The following is a 24,476-nucleotide window of genomic DNA, read 5'->3' as shown; positions in this document are numbered from 1 at the left end:
GTAAAGGTGTGAATGGAAGACCATGTGGCTGCCTTGCAAACTTGCTCCATGGAGGCCAGATTGCTCAGAACTCTCTCCTTGGGTCTCCCACTTTAAGACCTGGCGGCATTCGAGTAGCGAAGGGCTCCTTCCGACGTGAAAGGCGGCTGTTATAGACAGAAGCGTGAGCCGAGACCGGACCCTTGGCGCCAGTTCTGAGTTTTGGGATACCGACCGTGACACACAGCAATTGAGTCACTTGAGATCCAAAATTGGACAGACCCCCCCAACTTTCTTGGGGACGCAAAAGAAAATGGAGTAAAACCCGTTTTTCCTCGTCTTTGGGAACAGGAGTGATGACCCCTGCTTCGTGTAAGGTGGAGATGGCTTTTGCAGAAGGCTGGGGGGGTGGGATAGAGAAGGAATCCCTCGGGAGGGAGGCACTGAAATTCGATTGAGTAGCCATGGAGAAGAATTTCGGTCACCCAAGAATCTGTGAAAGGGTGAGACCACACCTCCCAAAACGAAAGGAGACGGCCGCCTACCCTATCGATTCGGGGGGGGGGGGGGGGAAGAGAAAACTTCATGCATAGGAGGATTTGTCAGCAGAGGATTTTTGGGGCTGTCTACCGGAGGACCAGGCAGGCCTCTTGCCTTTGCTCCAAAAGGAAGAGCCCTTAACAGAGGGTGGTTGCTTCGTCTGTTTGGGACGAAAGTGGGAGAAATGCTGCTGAGGGGGCTTAGTCTTTGGTTTGTTCTACGGAAGGAGAGTGCTCTTGCCTCATGTAGCCTGGCTAAAATTTTTAGGTCGGTACCAAAGAGAACCTTCCCAAAAAAGGGAATGGAAACCAGAGACTTTTTGGGAGGTAAGATCTGCTGACCAATGTTTAAGCCAGAGAAAGTGTCTGGCTGCGACAGATGTAACAGAAGCCCTGGCAATCATTTTTGCAGAGTCAAAAACCTTTAATGTGACCTATAAACTGTACCACTCAATTGAAAAACAAACTGAAATCTTTTAGGTGGAGGGAACAAAAAAAAACTAAAATAATGTGGTTGCACAAGTGTGCACACCCTTAAACTAATACTTTGTTGAAGCACCTTTTGATTTTATTACAGCAGTCTTTTTGGGTATGAGTCTATCAGCATGGCACATTTTGACTTTGCAAGATTTGCTCACTCTTCTTTGCAGAAACACTCCAAATCTGTCAGATTGCGAGGGCATCTCCTGTGCACAGCCCTCTTCAGATCAACCCACAGATTTTCAATCGGATTTTGGAGTAATGGTCAAAAAGTTCAACCTTGGTTTCATCAGACCATAACACCTTTTACCACATGCTTTTGGGAGACTTCAGATGTGGTTTTGCAAAATGTAGCCTGGATTGGATGTTTTTCTTCGTAAGAAAAAGCTTTCGTCTTGCCACTCTACCCCATAGCCCAGACATATGAAGAATACGGGAGATTGTTGTCACATGTACCACACAGCCAGTACTTGCCAGATATTCCTGCAGCTCCTTTAATGTTGCTGTAGGCCTTTTGGTAGCCTCCCTGACCAGTTTTCTTCTCGTCCAGTTCTTGGTAATATCACTGTTGTGCCATATTTCCTCCACTTGATGATGACTGTCTTCACTGTGTTCCATGGTATATCTAATGCCTTGGAAATTCTTTTGTACTCTTCTCCTGACTGATATCTTTTAACAATAAGATCCCTCTGATGCTTTGGAAGCTCTCTGGGGACCATGGCTTTTGCTGTGGGATTCAACTAAACAAATGTCAGGAAAACTAAAGCAGCTGAACTGTATTTGGGGTTAATCAGGGGCACTTTAAATGATGGCAGGTATATGCTGACTCCTATTTAACATGATTTTGAACGTGATTGCTTAATTCTGAACACAGCTACATCCCCAGTTAGAAGAGGGTGTGCACACTTATGCAACCACATTTGTTTTTTTTTTTGTTTTCTTCCCTCCACCTAAAAGATTTCAGTTTAGTTTTCAATTGAGTAGTACAGTTTATAGGTCACATTAAAGGTGGAAAAAGTTCTGAAATTATATCTTTGTCTCATTTTTATACAGCGCAGGAACCTGACATTTTACCAGGGGTGTGTACACTGCTGATATCCACTGTATTCAACATTTTGTGCAGTGAACTTTTATTGGTATGCATGGATTTAACTTTTGAAACTATTAACCTTTATTTTTTCCCAGAGCTGAACTTTATAACCAATTAGCCCATAAAACCTTATTAGCACCATTTAGTGCATTTTTATTATGCCTTTTTGGCATCGTTCATTAAAGCTGCTGTAATGTTTACATAAAGGAACAAAGATATGATATAAGCCAACTGCTAACCCACTTACCACCTAACTGCCTACACTTCGTTTGTAACAAGAGAAACTACCTCAGCAAGAAAACAAGCAAAATTATGCCTAAAGAAATGCACTTCGGTACCAATTTTATCCTTAATACTAATTTTAAGGGCTATGGCACTGCTCTGAAGCCTTGAGCCAAGTTAGTGTGTGGAGCTGGGTTCATTTTTCCACTGTAATTACATCTTTGCCCCTTAGAGATGGCAAGGGTGTCTCACTAAATGTTAATGCAATACTGCAAGTGTATTTTGCCAAACTTGCGAAGGTTGAGTCTACAAATTGTTGGTAAATAAGTAGACCCATCAGAATTCCAGGCAGCTTAGAACTCTGCATGTTTATAGAATATCTTAAGAGTCAACTTTTGAGAAAAGTTGTGTGTAAAGTTAAGATACCCCTTTGATTCTGTTGTTCTACCCTTCTAGTAAAAACTTCACAAAAAACTTCAAAATTGATAAAAACCCAATAACTTGAGGAAAGCATTGCAACTTGGTAGTTTGGAGCAGACAGACAGTCCTACCTATTCTGGATTCCCCAGAATCTGTCCTTTCCAAAAATGTATAATTTTCTGGGATAAACTTTGTTAGTGGAAGTTTTTGGCCTTGAGTATGCAGCTTTCTGGAGCAGTGCTTTGGAAATTTGGTAGTGTACTGCAGGGAGTTTTAGACCTATACAAGTGACAAATCTCGTATGTATGTATATATATATATATATAATTTGTTTCTGGTGTATGTTTAATGTTTATATTATGGAAAATATTAATTTTTTAGACATTTAGAAGCCTATATCTTGTTACAGAATTGAAATTACACAAAAATTCTACCATATTTTGAAAGATTAGGCTGTCCTGAAAAAAGCGATATTGTTTTCCTGGGTAAACTTAAAGTCCCAGAGGGAAGGCCCCTAAAGTGAAACCGTGCAAAATGTTCAAAAACTGTCTGGCAGTAGAAGTTCTGCTTTGTCCAAAACAGCTGGCAGTGAAAGGGTTAAACTTAATGTAAGAACAACTTTATTTAATAACGCATGCAATCTTACATTTCAAAGACCGGGCCCAACAGTTAAAAAAAAAACCAACAACAAGAACAAACAACTTGATAACAAGAGGCAGGTTTATTTTGAGTCTTTCAGGGACTGTCTCCATTTGAAAAGATCTTGAATTACCTGGAAAAAAAAATGTAGTGCTTTTAATTTCAACTATTTAAAATCTTATATAAAAATAAATTATGATTGCAAAAACAGACAGGTGCAACTTTTAAATGTTTTTTTTAGATTGATAGTACATTAACAGAAATTCACAGCCTGAACACTGCATCTTAACTCAGATTACTGAATATACATTTCAGACTAGAGCTCAGTTTAACAATTACAGCATTCAATCAATTCATAAATTCTGCCTGTGTAAGGCTGCATTAGTGATGCAATTCATGCTGAAGGGTCTTTAGCATTTACCATAAACCATACAAATTCTTAAGCACCGAAAGCCTTAAAATTTACCTTCTGATTTTCTGTCCTAAAGCAATTCTTCACATAGTTTGCAAACTTTACTTCCACTTTAGGAAGAACAGTGCCCTGAGGAAACAAAAGTGAGAATGCACATTTTAACATCTTAAAATGTCTAAAATAGCCAGAACACTACTATTTCCTTTGCAGGTCTCTAACCCATTACCAGTTAGTAACCATTGACTTGATGTAGTGTTCTGAATTAATGTTAGGCATGTTTACACTGAACCGTTTAAGCTTTTTGGCCGATGTGAAAAAACAAAGTAAATTTCTTATCCTCAGGATAGCTTGATATTGGCTCAGATTAAAATTATATTCATACTTAGATTACCTTTTCTAATGAAGTTTGCATCTTTGCTTTTATTTCATCAAAAGACAAAGGCGTTTTTGGTGTCTTTGGTGTTTGAGGCTTTGTATCCTGCTTTCCTTTCTGCTCTGGAGTCTAAGGAGAAAAAAAAAAAAACTTTTAACAGAAAATCAGAATATTTACATTTAAAGGGGAACTCCACCCAATCTTCAAAACTTTAAGCAACTTTAAAAATCATGAAATGGCTGCATATTTAATTTTGTAATGTAATATGGTTTGGCACATTTACCAGAGTTTCAAAGGCCTTCCCCAAGCTCAATGTTTAGTTCTAGGGGCATTTCCTGGGGGGAACTTTTGAATACATATCTTAGGACAACTGCTTTAAAAATAAATAAAATAAAATTTGGCTGAACACGATATAGAACTCTGTACACTTGGCTGTTTATGTAGTGGGCACACAAGTTACCTGGGTACAAACAGGAAGACAGAAGGCCCTGGATCTAAAATCTGATATTGGAGGGGATCAGAGATGGTACAGGACAGACAACAGTAGATACTGCTGTTTCCTGGTGGGTTGCACACCAGGGGCCCTACCTCTGCTAGTTATCAAGTAGAAGCAGCTTCAACATTGCTTAAAGTGCATAATCAAGATCTGTGGGTACTTTTAAAATGACCTTGTGTAAGTAAAACTTAAACTTGTAACTTTGTTTCAACCCAAACCCTGATTGCAAGCTTCTCAGGGATTCCAGTCTAAATTAGATTTACCAGCTCCCCAGTTTAGGCACCCCCCACTTACTTTTGGAGTCTTTAGTGGTGTGGGTAATTCAGAAGCCTTCCCATTGTGATTTAACTTTTGAGCTGCCTTTGGTTTTGTAGGCAAGTCAGTCTATAAAGGAAATGCAAATTTAAAAATACCTAAGACACAAGAACTGGATACTTATTCATGCTGAAGCTGTCTGATACCTGTACAAAACCTGCCTTTTGCTCAAACTAAACAAATTAGATAAGTTTACAGAATCAATGACCCCACCCCACAAGAATCAAAACTAAAAAACAACAAACATGTTCTGACAAACTATTAGAAAACAGTGGAAACCATAACAAAATGTCTAGATGGTGAACTACCCATTTTACAGTTGTAAACTAGTCAGCACAACAAATATGAAATGGTTTGGGGGGGGGGGGGGGGAGAGTCACACAGAGGTACTACCCTGTGATTGGTGGATTTTTGCATGTCAGATGTCACAGCCGGTTGCAGTTAGTATATTTGTATGTAACTGCATTGTAACAGTTAACAAAAGTGAAAAAAAATACAAATGTCACCAAGTTACCTTTTTAACAGGTGTTTCATCCTCTTCATCCTCATCTTCGTCGTCCTCCTCCTCATCATCGTCATCATCATCATCATCCCTAAATAAAAAGGTAAAGCAGGTGAATTACTGTATGGTTATTATGGGTACACTTGACAAAATCTGGGAAGCCTTGCTGCAACAGGAGCTTGGTGCATGTCTGCCTTTCTCCCCCCAGGCTCACCCTCTCTCCTCTTCTATCTTACCTCTTGTTGTAATAAATGTTTATTTGAAAATCTTATAAGAACTTTAAATCTCATTTCATTATTCAGAGAATCGCTTACTTTATACCCCAGGTTGGTGCTCCTGTTAGGAGAAATCACCAGCCCAGAGTAGCTGCAAATGAGCAATCCTTTTCAATCTCTTGCCTGTCCTGGGGAATCCTGAGGCTGGCACATGTGCAGTAGAGTAAAAAAGCAGTTTTGTTATAAAGTTCGGCTTTTCACTTTACTGTGCAAGCGGCGTGAAGACAGAAGGTAAAGGATCATGGCTTTGCAGCTACCCCGGGTCGGTGCGGTTTTCTCCTAACAAGAGTACCAGCCCTGGGTTTCAGGTTAGCAATTACAATCACTGGGGTTTTTTGTTTTTTTTTAAAAAAACATTCAAACCTCTCAGTGGGGTGATTGTCACACAGAGCAATCTGTTTAGTTAGCTTTGGGGACATTGCTTTGCCAGGAGAGCTGTTCTGCAACAGCTAAAATATTACACAAACTAAGGGAAAGAACGATAGCAACCAACAGTGGAAAAGGACAGTGCCTGAAGAAGTGCAATTCCTCTCAAAGCATAAAGAAAAGCACACTATATACATACTCGTCTGAATCAGCCTCGTCCTCTTCCTCCAGACGTGTTTTTTTCTGCAAATACATACAAGAATTTAGACATCACAGACAACAAAAAAACCCACCACACAAGAAAAAACTGCACTCCTACTAAAATACATTTGATTAAACTTTATTAAGTTGAGTGGCTACTGCCTGACACTTTTCAGGAAAGACCCTTAAACCATAGGTCTATCCCATGATTATTTTTCCCGAAACACACCAGGCCGTTTGCTTCGCAGGAGCCACTCATGCTAACTTAAAGGAACAGTAACACCAAAATCTGACAGTGTATAAATGTAATTACAATATAATATACTGTTGCCCTGCATTGGTACAACTGGTGTGTTTGCCTTAGAAGGACAACTATAGTTTATATAAACAAAGCTGCTGTGTAGCTATGGGGGCAGCCATTCAAATGAGAAAAGGCACAGGTAAGTTAGCAGATAACAGATAAAACCCCATTATATTCTACAGAGCTTATCTGTTATCTGCTATGTAACCTGTGCCTTTTCTCCCTTTTTCCAGCTTTAATGGCTGCCCCCATGGCTACACAGCAGCTTAATTTATATAAACCTATAGTAGAGTCTCTGTAGCCAACACTAATTTTACCAGTGCAGGGCAACACCACATTATATTCTAATTACTTTAAAACACTTTCATTTTTAGTGTTACTGTTCCTTTAATAAAGGATCATTTTTTTTAGCAGAAGCAATGCGTTTTCTTCTTTTCTTAGTACAAGTTAGTCAGCATTTAAGCACTGCACTGAATTGGTCAGCTCCCATCTCCAGTTCCCCCCCCTCAAAGGCACTAAAAGAGGGGGGGTGCGAGTCTGCAGTTTATTTTGCTACTTTAAATACATTTAAACCTACCCGAGGAACCTTTGATGCAGCATCTGATGCCGTCCTTTTTGCATTTTTTGGACTGGGCACATCATGTTCCTCATCTTCATCATCTGTGGATTCAAGATCTTCTAAAGCTAGAACATTGAGGGGAAAAAACAGATGTTATTGCAATTATGACCATTTCATCAATCGGATCTGGGCGTACTCAACCAAAGTGGGTGCCAATTTTACAAATCCACGAATGCCACAAGATAGAAATGCCAGTTACACCCCCTCAGATTTAGACACATGCATGTGAATTAAAGCAAAGTTTACCCTAAATAGCTACTTGTCATTGAACACAACAAACTAATGGTTTAGAATCTGCACCTGGATTACCAAAACACCAGAGAAACACTTGAAACTATTTTGAAAAATGGCAAAACAAAAAAAAAAAAAACTAACACCAGAAATAAGGTTCTATCTGGAAACAGAATTGGGAAACATTTGAAAGCTAACCTACCCCTTTAAATCAGTGCAGTCTCCTATAATTACACAGACTGTATAAAGTTTAATAGTTCACATTTTGGCATTAAAAATCATTTAGCATTGTTAAAACAAACCCAGAAAAGAATCAAGCCTCAAGCAAACTGATGCAATTACGTGATTACACTCACCCACAAGATGCTGCCCACTGACATATACTGGCCCTGACCCAGATTTCAACCGCAAGATTACTGGTGGTGTTATCTCAAATCCCCCTAGAGAAACCTATAAAGGAGAACAGGAGTGTGAGCAATATGGACAAATTAATGTTAACACTCAATAGTGTCTTATAGAAGTCTTGGTCTGGAATTGTATCAAAAGAACCCCATACATACCGTTGGTTGCACAGATGGCTTCAATGAGGCAAGTGTAATTTTAATGGTTTTCCCTTCATAATTTATTCCTTCAGCCTCAACAACATGCAGCTCATCTTTAGCAGATGCACCCACACTAACCTGAAACAATAAGGGGTTAATGGCAAGAGCATTAGGCAAAATTTACCTTTGATCATAAAAAAAAATTTAACCCACATTGTCAATACTCAAATGGCAAAGACATTTTTTTTTATTTATTTTTTTTTTAAATCATTTATAACCTGGATTCCTACTAAAACCAGAGACTCTTCACCTAACTTAAAGGTGACACCAAAAAATAATGTATCAAAGTATTTAAAATATAATGTATGGTTGCCCTGCACTGATAACACTGGTGTGTTTGCCGCAGAAACACTAATATAGCTTAAATTAAGATACCCTGTTGTGTAGCCAAAGGGGCAGACATTCAGGCTGGAAAAAAGGAGAAAGGGCACAGGTAACCGCTGACTCTGGAGGTTAACTCTAGAGTCAGCTGCTCATCAACAAGTGTACATGGGACTGCCAGCCCAACTGATAAATAGCCAGACAGATGCACTGGCAGCAAAACAGTTCAAGCTGATAAAGCCATGGTTTTGTTCCACAATATAGCATTCACTCACCGTTCTCAATGACAATTGGTGCTCATTTTCATCATCTTCAACTTTAAATGAATATTCTCTTTTGTCTGCTTTAAGTTCACATCCTGTGAATCAAAAAAAGGGTGGGGAAAAAAAAATATAGATTAGGAGACGTGATGTTCTAAAGGAGTTAAGTATAAACAGTAAATTTGTTGATAATATGATGCCTCATATCAAGCCTTCCTGATAGAAAAGCTGGTTAGTTTCCCCACTTGGGATGCTACATACAAAGCATGCTCTCTGCACAGACTTATTAATCCATTCATTTGAAAATAGTATGCCCTAATGAAGCTGTAAGGTATATTGCACAGGATACTAGTGGCACGAGTGATGCATGGGCCCCCTGGAAACCCACGGCTAGATTTCAGCTAGCATCCACACATCTTTAACGAGCAGCTTCAGGCCAAGCTTTACAATACATATATGAACCTAATATACCCTGCTTTGCCATCAATATTTATAGACTTACGCCTGCATACCCCTCATCTCAGACGATGTCAGATGGGCAGGCCAGGAGAGGTGTGGGTCAACTTTGCGGCATGAAATAAATGTACATTAAAAATTAAAATATGATCACTCAATCCTCAATTTTTTCTTCTAATCGATAATACCCCCTAGAACAGTAATCCACCCTGTATCATGTCTACCTATAGTTCCATTAAAATTTACTGCAGTGCGATACCTGCTAGGTTTAAAGATATATCTTTCTGCCTTGACTTTATTATAAAGCACTAATTGGATTCTTTCCCTGAACGTCAACCCCATCCCTCTGACAATATAACCAGGGCCATTTGTTCAGAGTTCTTTGTCTACCTTTGAACAAACCCTTCACTTTCCTAAGGACAATGGTGCACGATAAGATTTGTGACAAATCTCCTGACAATGCCTTGCCATTGCGTAACATAGGATCCATGCAAAAACTTATTCATGGTAAAATGCAAAGGTAGGCTTTTCCTGCAATTAAGCTGTATGTCCAGAATAGGTTTTACTTGCAGCAATCAATGTCGCCTGCAGTAGCACAGATTTACCTCAGGCAACAAATCTCACTGTGTGCCAATCCCTTAGGGCTCTGGCACACGGGGAGATTAGTCGCCCGTGACAAATCTCCCGTGTCTCAGGCGACTATTCTCCCCGAGTTGCAATCACCTGCCACCCCATCGGCAAAAGTGTAAGTCGCCAGTGAGATGGCACACGCGGCGGCGCGATTTCAGCGAGATCGCGCAAGTTGCCTTGAGAGGAAACTTGCGATCTCACTGAAATCGCGCCGCCGCTTATGCCATCCCACCAGCGATTTACATTTTCGCCGGTGGGATGGCAATCCGGGGAGATTAGTCGCCTGAGACACGGGAGATTTGTCACGGGCGACTAATCTCCCCGTGTGCCAGAGCCCTTAAAGTACACTCTTTGAGCAGTTCATCAGAGGGCTTCTCAGTGGACTGGTAAATATATCAGTCCATCTGCTTGTCAGAACCAGAACTGACAGGAAGTACTAAAGTGAAACTGGATTAAGTGTATTTATTGCTGAAAATAACAAAACGGATTTCTTTATTAAAAGAAAAGTATTCAGATCAAGACCTAATTAAGCTCATTATGAAATAGCGCTTAAAGCATCCCTTTGTCTATGGAGACACTTATACTAGATTATTAAAACACTTATATAGTGCCAATATATTTTAATGCTCTTAGAAATTACACACCATTCACATCAGTCCCTGCACTAGTACTGCTTAGTCTGTCCCTATCACAATAGTGTTTATTATATACATATGACCAATTAATCCACCTGTATGTTTCTATAAGACAGGAAAGATACCCATGTGGACACAGGAAGAACATACAAAAATCCATGCCACTGTGTGTTTATCCCATATCACCATTTTGCCTAAAGAAGCACCAACATGCAGCATTTCAAAACTGTGCCCCGCTCTACATCTCTGAACTCCTCAAACTGCTTGTTACGCTCTATTGATCAATGCAACACCTCATTCATTATCTCCTCACAAATGAGACTTTACTAGGGCTGCACCCTCTTCTCTGGAATTTACTCCCACATGATGTCCAACTGTCTCCCAGTCTTCCTGCCTTTAAAAGAACTCTCAAGCTTTTCTAAAGAAATGTTCTATTAAATTCCATGCTCTATGCCACATATTTTACCTTAGATTGTAAGCTCTTTCAGACAGAGCCCTCTACCTCTTGCATGGGCTAACTGCTTTATATGTACATCTTTCTACCTATTGAAGAACTCACTTTTACAATGCATTGCCCTTTGTACCTCCATGCATCGTCAAATAGTGATTAAAGTCCCCTCTACTGTAAAAAAAAAAAAAAAAAAATACATGTAGGGACCTATAGGGTTAACATGCCCCTATGGCTTTAAACCCTGCAGCTTCCTTGGCTTGTGCAGTTACTGGGCAAAGACCCATGTATCAGTTTAGAGTTTTGCATATGTGCCTTATTGGTTACCAGGGAGACCACTCCCTTGGCACACTGATATAGTGCTTAGCAGGGGGGTGTGGCTTTCTCTTTGGCTCCATCTGCTGACCCAGGTGGAAGTTCCACTGAGCCTGGGATCAACAGGGACCCAGTAAAGTGATTACCGTAGAGTCTGCATCGACTCTAGAGAAGTCAGTGACAGGGACCCTGTGAATGAGGACCAGTTAGATAGCATGTTGTGTTGAGCACTTTCTAGGAAAGCGAGATAGTGAGGGAAGGAAGCAAGGGCAGTTTGGCTCCACCAAATAAAGTAGTTTTGGAAGTACACTTCCAGACAGGCACTGTTGCCTTAGCGTAGGGCCACGGTTAAGGGCTCTCCCAGTGTGCCAGAGCCCTTAGACATAGAAGGCAGGCAGTATCAGAACCCTTATCCAGAGTTGCTGTGGGAGCCTGAGGGCTAGAGGTGTTCAACCTGAGGAGTGTGGTATCCAATCTGACTGTTCCAAAGGGTGGATAAACTGAACCAGTGGCACGGACCCTGGCCAGACTCAAGAGGAGTTGTGAGGAATGGATGTGCACCCTCTGTGCTGTCTGCAGAGAAATGCTATGCTAAACTGCTGTGAGTATATTACACTTACCCTGCATATTGATATATAACCATGCATATCTCTAACAATAAACTGATTCTATTGTTCAACTGCAAGAACCTTCTGGCTCTCATTTGTTATTCTGAACTGCACACAGCTACAGTGGGTTGTAGTTGCACTACACCATAGCTCGGTTTGGTCCCTTCTACATAGTTGGCTGGGTTACAGCCAAAAAAAGTGTTACATGTGTTATAAATCAGACATTCCATAGCCCAACTCCAAGGTGACTTCGAATATCCTCATTTTACAACAGTGGGTACTTTATTACAATACACAAGTTTATGCAAGTCATGTGACAAATTACATGAACAGGCACCATTTATAAAGATATCTTTTATGGGATATTTATGGCACTTGTGTGTATTTTTTTTTTATTTATTTTGAAACACATGTACGGGATCCCTTATCCGGAAACCTGTTATCCAGAAAGCTCCAAATTACAGAAAGCCTGTCTCCAATAGACTCCATTTTAATCAAAGTTCAGAATTTTAAAACAGATTTCCTTTCTCTCTGTAATAAAACAGTACCTTGTAATTGTTCCCAAAATATAATTAATCCTTATTGAATTCAAAACAATCCTATTGGGTTTAATTAATGTTTTATTGATTTTTTTAGTGGATTTAAGGTACGGAGATCTAAATTACAGAAAGACCCCTTATCCAGAATACCCTTGGTCCTGAGCATTCTGGATAACAGGAGATAGATATAGGTAGATATATTCTCTATAGATAGATACAGAGATAGGTTCTCTATAGAGAACCTGAGATATATCTCTGTATCTATCTATCTATCTATCTATCGAGAATATATCTACCTATATCTATCTATCTCCTGTTATCCAGAATGCTCAGGACCAAGGGTATTCTGGATAAGGGGTCTTTCTGTAATTTAGATCTCCATACGTTAAATACACTAAAAAAATCAACAAAACATTAATTAAACCCAATAGGATTGTTTTGCATTCAATAAGGATTAATTATATCTTGGGATCAATTACAAGGTACTATTTTATTACAGAGAAAAAGGAAATTAGTTTTAAAATTCTTAACTATTTGATTAGATAGATAGATATATCTATCTAGACTATTTTATATATATCTATATATATTTAACTCTTCCTTCCTGATGATAAGTGCAGAGGTAAGAATGGCAGCTCCAGCTGATAGGCACATGGCTATTTACACGTGGAGATATTGAAACAATGGCACATGTTACAGGGAGTTGTAGCTAAATAGGAGCTGTACAATGTATGTTAGATATTGATGGGTGCAGGGAGTTGTAGCTAACAGAACCTGCAGGTGGTATTATAGATATAGGTGGTATTATAGATGATAAACTGGAGCAATATTGGCTTCAAAGTTTAGGATAACTCTGGGTAGGGAGGTAATATGAAGGAGAGATGGAGGCGGAAGCAGTTAAAGAGCATTCATTTGGTGCAGCTTGTACCTGGGGGAGGGAGAAGGAATCTATATTCCACATAATGTGGTAGTGGTAGCAGGAGGGGAGCCATAGAAAGGCAAAGGGCAGCAGCAATGAATCCATGCTTTCGGCTCCTGCGCCCAGGAGCAGTCTAACCGTGAGGAAGGAGCGGGGACATTCCAACAAAAGCCCGGGACAGCGGGCTGAGTGACGCAAAACTGGGCTGTCCCGTTAAAAGCAGGACACCGGGGAGCCATGAACAAGTCAGCGGAACGTGTGACGTCTATATAATATTTCCCAAAAAAAACCCGTGGCCGAGTTTCAAAACCCCTGGTACTGTATACATACCAAAGAGAAAATTCTGAGGGCGCAGGGGAGCAATGCTATCCATATCCATGGAGTCTTCCATTTTGTTCCAATTCAATTCAGATGTACCCCCTCTACTCTACAGCGGCACGGACGGATTCTGAGAACTAATGGCGCGCAACGTGTCTCTATATGTACGGGCCTTTTTCTCGCGAGATTTCACGCCATAGAAAGGCGGGGCTATTTTCCCTCAAACAAGTAACGCAGTTTACGATTGGCTAAACACGTTCTGCTGTGAGGTATGTGATTGCGCAAAACGAGCTGTGGGTTTATAGGAATTTAACGTGACCCACCATGTGCTTGTTTGTAAGATAATGGCAAGGAGTTCACGTTGTGTAGGCCTGTGTCCATAGCAGAGATTGTTAAAGGGGATCTCTATCCCTGAACTCTTTTTGTGTATAATTAATGTAATAATTAATTTTAGTAACGTTCTCATATGCGGGCTTTAGACATGTTTACTGGTTTTAAACTGCTTTTGATATAATATGGAAAGTGAGATACTAGTCTGAGGCAGTGCCTTTTCTGCTATGGGTGTGGCTTTGATTATAGGCCACTTTTACTTTTTACACTAATTTCAGCCTAGCAAAATAAATGTGGAATGGTTTTAAAAAGAAAAAAATGGATCTGAAAGGTGTATTTAATGCCAATCAAATTATTTAATGTCAATTAAAAATGTTCATATACATAGGGACCTTAAGGTCCCCATACATGGGCCGATAGAAGCTGCCGATATCGGTCCCTTGGACCGACTCGTCAGCTTATCGGCCCGTGTAGGGGCAGAAACGAGCGGACTGGCCGACCAATATCTGGCCTGAAATTGGCCAGATATCGGTCGGCCAGGTTAGAAAATCCCGTCGGTTCGGGGACCGCATCGGCTCGTTGATGCGGTCCCCGAACCGTATGCCCCATTGCCGCGTGCAGAATTCGATCATTTGGCCCTCACCTACATGCCTCCCCGATATCGCCACCCGTAGGTGGGGATATCGGGTGAAGATCCGCTCGCTTGACGACATCGCCAAGCGAGCGGATCTTCCTGTGTATGGCCACCTTTAGCCTTTTTATTTCCATTCAGGAAACATGTTAGCCCTTTCATTGGGGTTTAAGAAAGATCTGTTAGCCCTTTTATTGGGAGCCACATAGGGGTTCAGGAAACCTCTGTATTTTCAGATGATCTCTCCTAAACAAGCTGCATTTATATGAGAGATTGTACCCCTATTTAAAGTGCGATACAGCACACACATTAATATACTTTAGAATATAAAATCTTCCATCTCCTTTACCAGTTTAGTTGCAGTCTCTGCACTCTCTCCAGCTCATTAATATCCTTCTTAAGGACTGGAGCCCAAAACTGCACTGCATACTCAAGGTGAGGCCTTACCAGGGACCTATAAAGAGGCAAAATTATGTTCTCATCCCTTGAGTCAATGCCCTTTTTTATACAAGACAGCACTTTATTTGCTTTAGTAGCCACAGAATGACATTGCCAGGAATTACACCGCTTGCTATCCAGTAATGTATCAGCCCTGTCTGGGCCCAGGCACAGGATGTGCACACAGGCTTAGTTTTCCAGATTAGTCAAATCGCTCTGCAAAGCGGCAGCATCCTGCATGGAATTTATAGCTTTGCACAATTTAGTGTCGTCAGCAAAGATAGAGACAGTACTGTCTATGCCCACCTCCAGGTCATTAATAAACAAGTTAAAAAGCAAAGGGCTAAGGACTGACCCCTGCGGTACTCCACTGACACTGGTCTAATTAGAGACTGCTCCATTTACCACCGCTCTTTGTAATCTATCCTTCAGCCAGTTCTCTATCCAAATGCAAATTTTATGTTCTAGGTCAATATTCCTTAATTTAAGGAGTATCCTTCTGTGTAGTACTGTATAAAATGCTTTAGCAAAGTCTAAGTAAATCTACTGCCATCCGAGAGTCTAGGTTCCTCATAGAAGAAAGTTAAATTAGTCTGCCAAGATCTATTGCTCATAAAGCCATAGTGGCACAAATTACAGTATTGTGGAATCTTTACTGAAGTGAGACGAGCACAAGCCACCGCAGTACTTTGCTGCAAACAACTGTTTATTAACCACAACATTTTTCGGGCCACAAAGGACCCTTTCTCAAGTTCATGCATTGTGATTTTCAATGTATTCAAGTATCTTATCGCTTGCTAACTCTTCTAAAGGTTTTTCTACCGCTAATGTCAAAGTCACGCTCTTCCTCATAGCTGCTATTTTGTATTATCAACTGAATCAGAGGGGTGAAAAGAAGGGCGCTACAAACAATTTAATCACCTGCTTGGACTTTTTCTCACAAAAAGAGCACCTACAACACAGATTGCCTTTCTATATTCTCAAAACATGTACTGACTTTATGTCTCAAAACTATATGTAGTCAATATGTACCCACTGTACTTCAATATCAACAAATATATTTATTAAGCAGGCTGAAAAGTAGTTTCCCCCTTAAAATTACTAGTGGGTAATAGAAGGGAACACTCCCTTGCAATGAAACCTTAATTCGCTTAAAGCCTACTAAATCAAATTCAATAACATAGTAAGTTAGGTTGAAAAAATACACACATCCATTAAGTTCAACCTTAAGGCCTATATATTACCTGTCTAACTGCTAGTTGATCCAGAGGAAGGCAAAAAAAACCCCCATCTGAAGCCTCTCTAATTTGCCGCAGAGGGGAAAAAATTCATCCTGCCTCCAAGATGGCAATCGGACCAGTCCCTGGATCAACTTGTGCTACAGCTATCTCCCATAACCCTGTATTCCCTCACTTGCCAAAAAGCCACCCAACCCCTTCTTGAAGCTATAAAATGTATCAGTCAGTACAACTGGTTCAGGGAGGGAATTCCACAGCTTCACAGCTCTCACAGTAAATATTTATTAATGAATAATTAGTTGGAACCTCCTTTCTCCTAATGGGAATGGGAAGAAATAATTTCTACAGCTCAGAACTATAAGTTGTAGCCACAAAGTCTTAATTGCAACCCTAGAATCAATAAGCTATTTGTAATCTAAGGTGTAAGAAACTCACCTAAGTTGGCAGCACCCCACAAGTTACCAGGGATGGCTCCTGGTAACATTAAAAGCCCACGTTGTTTTTTAATTGAAATATTGGCTCATCTAGTGCAGAGAACGTAATTGCACTCCCTACATTGGCAATGTAACAACCCTCAACCCTCGCTGAAGGTCTGAATGGCAGGTGAGGGGGGCGGCATTGGAAGGCCTATCTTAGAGCAGCAGGGGCACAGAATCACCCCTTTGTAATAGTTTAGGCGCTGCAGAACACTTGAACCCACTGCCAATGTCTGTTGTATGTTAGAAATAATAAGAGTACTTCAAACATCCAGAACTCCAGTGCAAATATATCCAAAGCCTGTGTGATTCAGATTCTTAGTTGTTATAGTATGTGCAATTGCAAACTAAAGTGGAGGCTCCGCCGTAATCCCAAGCACATATATTTATCGAGTTGTAATGTAAAGCCCAAGTCTAGCGTGATTATTGACAGGGCCGCCATCAAAAATCACGAGGCCCCTCACAACAAAATTATCTGGGCCCCCCTCCTCCCACACCCCCATTGACCCCTCCCATCAATACAAACGACACACTTTGGTAGCCAGGGCCCCCCTAAAACATTTGTGGCCAGGGGTTACATTTTGCATTGGTGCCAGAACAGGTGCCCCTTAAAACATTGCTAGCCAGCTCAGGGCCCCCTAAAACATTGGTGGTCCTCCTCCAAATACTATAGCCCGCTCCCGCTGCTTCCTCCCGCTTTCCCCCCCCCCGCATCCTTCATCTCCCCTGTCACTATCCTCCGGCTCCCCCCCAGTATCCTCCTGCTTCCTCCAGGGCCCCCCAAGCATCCTCCAGCTCCCCCAGCATCCTGCTGCTTTCTCCAGGGCCCCCCCAAAGCATCCTCCAGCTCCCCCCCCCCCCCCCATGCATCCTTCAGCTCCCCCCCCAAGCATCCTAGTACTTGGTTCAATAGTTATTGGCAGAAAAGTCCATGTAAGCATAATTTCATTGCAATGGATTTACCTGTAAATTATATTACATTTTACCTTGGTAGAATGACAAACAATAGCCTCACAGGCTTTGGCTGGAGATTTATATCAATGATGCAGTCCTAATATTAAAAACAATTACAGTGGAGGAAATAATTATTTGACCCCTCACTGATTTTGTAAGTTTGTCCAATGACAAAGAAATGAAAAGTCTCAGAACAGTATCATTTCAATGGTAGGTTTATTTTAACAGTGGCAGATAGCACATCAAAAGGAAAATCGAAAAAATAACTTTAAATAAAAGATAGCAACTGATTTGCATTTCATTGAGTGAAATAAGTTTTTGAACCCTCTAACAAAAAAAGACTTAATACTTAGTGGAAAAACCCTTGTTTGCAAGCACAGAGGTCAAACGTTTCTTGTAATTGATGACCAAGTTTGCGCACATTTTAGGAGGAATGTTGGTCCACTCCTCTTTGCAGATCATCTCTAAATCCCTAAAGGTGGCCATACACGCACCGATATTATCGTACGAAACCTCGTTTCGTACGATAATCGGTGCGTGTATGGCATGTCGGCGAGTCGACCGATATCGCAGGAAGCTGCCGATATCGGACGACTCGCCGATCGGACAAGTTTGAAAATTTTGATCGGGCGCCATAGAAGGCGCCTGACCAAAATTCTCCCTTCAGAGCTGAATCGGCAGAAGGAGGTAGAAATCCTATTGTTTCTACCTCCTTACCTGCCGATTCAGCCCTGAATGGTGTGTGGCGGATCTTACGATGTTTCGTGCGACCGATGGTCGTACGAAACATCGTCGGATCGCCACGTGTATGGCCACCTTAAGGTTTCGAGGCTGTCTCTGTGCAACTCTGAGCTTGAGCTCCCTCCATAGGTTTTCTATTGGATTAAGGTCCGGAGACTGACTAGGCCACTCCATGACCTTAATGTGCTTCTTCTTGAGCCACTCCTTTGTTGCCTTTGCTGTATGTTTTGGGTCATTGTCGTGCTGGAACACCCATCCACGACCCATTTTCAGTTTCCTGGCAGAGGGAAGGAGGTTGTCGTTCAGGATTTCACGATACATGGCTCCGTCCATTTTCCCGTTAATGCGAATAAGTTGTCCTGTGCCCTTAGCAGAAAATCGAAAAAATAACTTTAAATAAAAGATAGCAACTGATTTGCATTTCATTGAGTGAAATAAGTTTTTGAACCCCTACCAACCATTAAGAGTTCTGGCTCCCACAGAGTGGTTAGACACTTCTACTCAATTAGTCAACCTCATTAAGGACACCTGTCTTAACTAGTCACCTGTATAAAAGACACCTGTCCACAGAATCAATCAATCAAGCAGACTCCAAACTCTCCAACATGGGAAAGACCAAAGAGCTGTCCAAGGATGTCAGAGACAAAATTGTAGACCTGCATAAGGCTGGAATGGGCTACAAAACCATTAGCAAGAAGCTGGGAGAGAAGGTGACAACTGTTGGTGCGATTGTTCGAAAATGGAAGGAGCACAAAATGACCATCAATCGACCTCGCTCTGGGGCTCCACGCAAGATCTCACCTCGTGGGGTGTCAATGATTCTGAGAAAGGTGAAAAAGCATCCTAGAACTACATGGGAGGAGTTAGTTAATAACCTCAAATTAGCAGGGACCACAGTCACCAAGAAAACCATTGGAAACACATTACACCGCAATGGATTAAAATCCTGCAGGGCTCGCAAGGTCCCCCTGCTCAAGAAGGCACATGTGCAGGCCCGTCTGAAGTTTGCCAATGAACACCTGAATGATTCTGTGAGTGACTGGGAGAAGGTGCTGTGGTCTGATGAGACCAAAATAGAGCTCTTTGGCATTAACTCAACTCGCTGTGTTTGGAGGAAGAAAAATGCTGCCTATGACCCCCAAAACACCGTCCCCACCGTCAAGCATGGGGGTGGAAACATTTTGCTTTGGGGGTGTTTTTCTGCTAAGGGCACAGGACAACTTATTCGCATTAACGGGAAAATGGACGGAGCCATGTATCGTGAAATCCTGAACGACAACCTCCTTCCCTCTGCCAGGAAACTGAAAATGGGTCGTGGATGGGTGTTCCAGCACGACAATGACCCAAAACATACAGCAAAGGCAACAAAGGAGTGGCTCAAGAAGAAGCACATTAAGGTCATGGAGTGGCCTAGTCAGTCTCCGGACCTTAATCCAATAGAAAACCTATGGAGGGAGCTCAAGCTCAGAGTTGCACAGAGACAGCCTCGAAACCTTAGGGATTTAGAGATGATCTGCAAAGAGGAGTGGACCAACATTCCTCCTAAAATGTGCGCAAACTTGGTCATCAATTACAAGAAACGTTTGACCTCTGTGCTTGCAAACAAGGGTTTTTCCACTAAGTATTAAGTCTTTTTTTGTTAGAGGGTTCAAAAACTTATTTCACTCAATGAAATGCAAATCAGTTGCTATCTTTTATTTAAAGTTATTTTTTCGATTTTCCTTTTGATGTGCTATCTGCCACTGTTAAAATAAACCTACCATTGAAATGATACTGTTCTGAGACTTTTCATTTCTTTGTCATTGGACAAACTTACAAAATCAGTGAGGGGTCAAATAATTATTTCCTCCACTGTATCTATGTGCAAAATACATACTAAATACGAGTTGATCAAATCAGGAAGTGTTATATGTACCTGATATACACAAAATTTTGTTTTTTTTGCGTGCTGATATGAGAGCATAGTAATGTTTCATAATGGTATTGTCTTGCCTGTATGTAAGCCTAGGGTTTGGATGGTACAGTAAGTGTATGTCTGCCCTTCTTATGGTGCAGAATAGAAAATGAATGGACCTTGCATTTCTAGAGACTGATTCCATATATCTTAGTTAGAAAATCAGATGCAAAGCAGACATCCTTCAGCTCCCCCCAGCATCCTCCAGAGCCCCCGAAGCATCCTCCAGTTCCTCTCCCCTGCGTGCTCCGACTTCGGTGACGTCCTCCGCTATGTCCTGCTGCTACCCGCTCCATCTGCGCTTATATATGGTTGCGCCCCGTACGTGTGATGTCACTACGCACGGGGTGCAACCTTATATAAGTGCTGATGTAGAGGGTGCCCGAGCTAGGAAAACTCTAGCACGGCCGGGCCCCCTTTAAAGTTAAAAACGCCCGGGCCCGGGACAACTGTGCCCCCCTGATGGTGGCCCTGATTATTGACAAAGTCGCAACATGTCTGGTGGCCCCCCTTTTTATCAAGTAACAGTCACAGTTAGGGCAGATTTATCAAAATGCAAGGTTAGAGTCTACCACATAGAAATTTACCCACTTTCTATACATTCCTGTGAGATTTTTAGAAGTGTTTTTATTAATGGGTGGAAATTAGAGTTCACCATTTCATAAATATGCTTCTAAAAATCCCATAGGAATAAATAGAAGGTGGGTAAGTGAGAAAGTGAGTTTTTCTGTGGTGAGCTCTAATCTCACATTTTGCTAAATCCGCAGGCTGCCAACCACTTTAAGGTGGTTTATTGGCCAGGTGCAATGTATAATTGGGCCCTATGCAAGGAGCCACCCTCGTCCATCCATCCGTATGCTGTCACACTCTGTATCCCAGTACCGAGAACTAATGCCAAGGTCCCGATTGGAGCCCACACTTCTGCCTATAACAACCACCTTCTTCCGCCTTCAATCCGCTTCTTGGATGCCGTGACTTAAAGTGAGAGAACCAAATCAAGAGTTTTGGGCAAGCAGGGGAAGTGGAGTGTGTAACAGGAAAGAGCAGAGCCTAGTCGAGTAAACAGGCTGAGGTCGGTAACCAAACTTTAATCGCAATACAGAATCAGAATTCAGGAGCGTGGTCAACACCAGGCAATGGGTCGTACAGGCGGCGAAACAGCAATTGTCAATGGACAGGCAAGGGTCAGGAACACTAGAGCAGACGAGAAGCGCACCCAGGAACTATACAGGATAGACCAACGTTGGGCAACAACGAAGGAGCATGTCCCTGCCAACTCGCCGCAACATATGTGATCAATACCTTGGAATATATTGCAAGCTGCACTCACAAGTAGAGAATTATGCTACATGAGCTGAATTGCAATTTACTAAATATTTCGTATCCCATATTCTGCCCGTTTTTGAAACTGCTGGAATTCAAAATTTACTTGCATTGATCTCTGCTCCTACAATTAATGGACTCCGACCTCCTACAGCACTCCCCATTTGTCCTGTTACATTGGCTGTTTACTAACCTATCTTTTTAAACTGTGCTTTTTTCTGTATAAGATCCTTGGGAACCTGTCTATCAACTGACAGCTGTTGCTAATAAAAGTTATTTTTATTTATTTCTTTTCCACAAATTAGAAATTTGTCATCAATGTATCTGTGCTAACTCAAAATGTGGCGCAACTGCATCTCTCTCCAATACAGAAGCCACATTCATCACATTTGGCTTTGGAGAGTACTGCCCATTCCCTAAAAGACACTTTTCCTATACCCCTAGGTGCCACTGAACAAGAACATAATATGTGTCAGTACAAACATTAACAAGTCTAGAATAAGCTGCTGTTGTTTTGGGGAGTAATGTTGGTCATGCATGTTATCTTCACACTTTCCAAAGCAAGCCTGTGTGGAATGCTCATATAAAGAGGCTCCACATCCAGACCAACCAAAATACAGTTGGAATCTATGTACAACTTATCTAACGTTTTCAGCAAGTGAGTGGTGTTCACAATATACAAATCCAGTCTCTTTAATATTGTTTACAAAAAGGGGGGTAGTGAGAGCACTCTGAGGCCATAAAATTGTCACGGCATCATACCACGTCAAGGTAAACCCCTTACTTATAGTAATGTATATTACAATAAGGAGAACCAAGTTGATTTCCCTTGGAAGGGCCACTGAGTGGCATGTATCTATGCATTGTTAAATCAAGGCTGAGACTTGTGGTTTTTCTGAATAAAGGGTCTTTCCGTAAATTGGATATCTATATCTTAAGCATAGGCGGAGGGTGACTTTTTTGTTTGGGGAGGCTAAAGATGGGCCATACACAGACTGAACTTCAGCTAATGTGAGACTTAGTGGATTCACTGCTGATGTAAAAAATTAACCTCCCAACTACCTCTTGCCGTTTCCACTGACTTCCAAGGATTCTGTACAAAAGTGCGGGTGGGGGTGCTTTTTTTTTTTACCCTAAAATACTTAGGATGTAAAAGCATTCATACGTGCACTTCTGTGAGGGGATCTGCAAACATTTGTGATCAGTTAGCTTAAAGGGGTAGTTCGCCTTTAAATTCACTTTTAATATAATATAGACTGATATTCTGAGACAATTTACAATTGGTCCTCTTTTATTTTTAATGGTTTTTCAGTTATTTAGCTTTTTCTTCAGCAGCTCTCCATTTGGTAATTGAGCAACTATCTGGTTGCTAGGGTCTAATTTACCATAGCAACCAGGTAGTGGTTTAAACAAGAGACGGGAATATGAATAGTTAAGGGGCCTGCATGGAAAAATTATTGCTTCGCAAATTATTCAAGAACTATAAAAAAAATTAATTAGGAAGACCAATTGCAAAGTTGTTAGGAATAGGCCATTTTATAACATACTAAAAGTTAACGTAAAAGTGAACCACCCCTTTAGATGTGTTTACGTTAGTTTGATAGCAAGAAAGGCAGTGGGTACTGACACCCCAGGCACATTATATACAGTGAGACGCAGTCTGTATATACAAAACCAGCACATTATCTACAGTGAGACGCAGACTGTATATACAAACCCAGCACATTATATACAGTGAGACACAGTCTGTATTTACAAAACCAACACATTATATACAGTGAGACACAGTCTGTATATACAAACCCAGCACATTATATACAGTGAGACACAGTCTGTATATACAAAACCAGCACATTATATACAGTGAGACACAGTCTGTATTTACAAAACCAGCACATTATATACAGTGAGAAGCAGTGGGTACTGATGGCACTATAACACTGGCACGGATACACAATATTGACCCCACTGTAACTAACTAGAAATGAACAAAACAATGACAAAAATAAAAAAAATAATAGTGCAAAAAACAACAAATATATAAAAGCACAATGAGCTTTTTCAGGGGGAAAGAGTTAACTTACCATCCATCTGTTAGGACAGGTGATAGATTATATATTATTAGGCAAAAAACTATTTAATGTCAAGCTAGTGATTCAGCCTTTAGAACTGTATAGCACCTGTGGGAGTGGGATGAAATCTGCAGCAAAAATTGAGAGTTGGTTCTTAGGTAAAGTTTACAGTCTTCATTTCTCCACTGCCTTCAGTTTGTAATATCTCCCGAGCCCTGGCTGCATCTGTGCTTTTATTGGTCAATTTTACTGTCTGTCAAGATCACAGCAGAACGGGCTTGCAGGAACAGAAGATTTCCAGGACAGTGCAGAAACGGAGTGAGGGGTTTTTTTTTGTTTTTTTTAATGGCATAGCCTCCCCTAGCCTTATTGAAAATCCGCCTATGATCTTAAGCCTACTGAAAACAAATTTAAATATTAATTTAACTCAATCAGATGAGTTTGCCTCCAAAAAGAATTAATTATATCTTAGTTAGGCACTATTGTAGTTTAACAGAAAATTGTTTTTTATAAGAATTATTTGCTTAAAATTGAGTCTATGTGAGATGGCCTTCCCGTAATTCGAAACTTTCTGGATAACAAGTTCCAAATTATGGATCCCATGCCTGTATAAAAGGTACTGTTATACTGTTTAGTGAAACTTGAACATTGCACTTAACTCTTTCCCTGCCAACGATGTAGCTCCTATGTGCTGGCATAAAAAGACGTTAGGCGCCAAGCACGTAGAAGCTAAGTTCTTTATCTTGCGCTCGTTCTCTGCATTTGGCGCTTAATCCGAATGCAGAGAACGAGTGCAAGGTAAACAACG

General features: G+C 41.1%; 1 protein-coding gene across 2 annotated transcripts; it reads right to left on the bottom strand.

The window, feature by feature from the left end:
- Positions 1-3,327: 3,327 nt before the first annotated feature.
- npm1 (nucleophosmin (nucleolar phosphoprotein B23, numatrin)) lies at positions 3,328-13,659 on the bottom strand. Of its 2 annotated transcripts, NM_203552.1 has the most exons (11): positions 13,524-13,636; positions 8,659-8,741; positions 8,021-8,140; positions 7,817-7,910; positions 7,188-7,294; positions 6,308-6,351; positions 5,480-5,558; positions 4,945-5,034; positions 4,173-4,283; positions 3,836-3,910; positions 3,433-3,502 (listed from the first exon to the last, which is right to left on the bottom strand). In NM_203552.1, exons 1-11 carry the CDS (start codon positions 13,582-13,584, stop codon positions 3,452-3,454), a joined length of 915 nt encoding a protein of 304 aa, NP_988883.1. In that variant the 5' UTR covers positions 13,585-13,636; the 3' UTR covers positions 3,433-3,451. The 2 variants fall into 2 exon arrangements, with proteins under 2 accessions (XP_012814195.1, NP_988883.1); XM_012958741.2 differs by lacking the exon at positions 4,945-5,034 and having other exon boundaries at positions 3,328-3,502; positions 13,524-13,659.
- Between the last annotated feature and the right edge of the window lie 10,817 nt (positions 13,660-24,476).

The sequence above is a fragment of the Xenopus tropicalis genome, chromosome 3 (assembly GCF_000004195.4).
Source record: "Xenopus tropicalis strain Nigerian chromosome 3, UCB_Xtro_10.0, whole genome shotgun sequence".
Classification (NCBI taxonomy): Eukaryota; Metazoa; Chordata; class Amphibia; order Anura; family Pipidae; genus Xenopus; species Xenopus tropicalis.
The sequence above is the reverse complement of the archived record's forward strand: the minus strand, read 5'-3'. Positions and strand labels throughout refer to the sequence as shown.

Coding starts and splice junctions, on each gene's coding strand:
- npm1 (NM_203552.1), bottom strand. CDS start 13,584: ATGGAAGACTCCATGGATATGGATAGCATTGCTCCCCTGCGCCCTCAG. Junction 6,352..7,187: donor CTGCATCAAAGGTTCCTCGG/GTAGGTTTAAAT, acceptor ATGTATTTGCAG/AAAAAAACACGTCTGGAGGA. Junction 3,503..3,835: donor TTAGGACAGAAAATCAGAAG/GTAAATTTTAAG, acceptor TTTTTTTTCCAG/GTAATTCAAGATCTTTTCAA.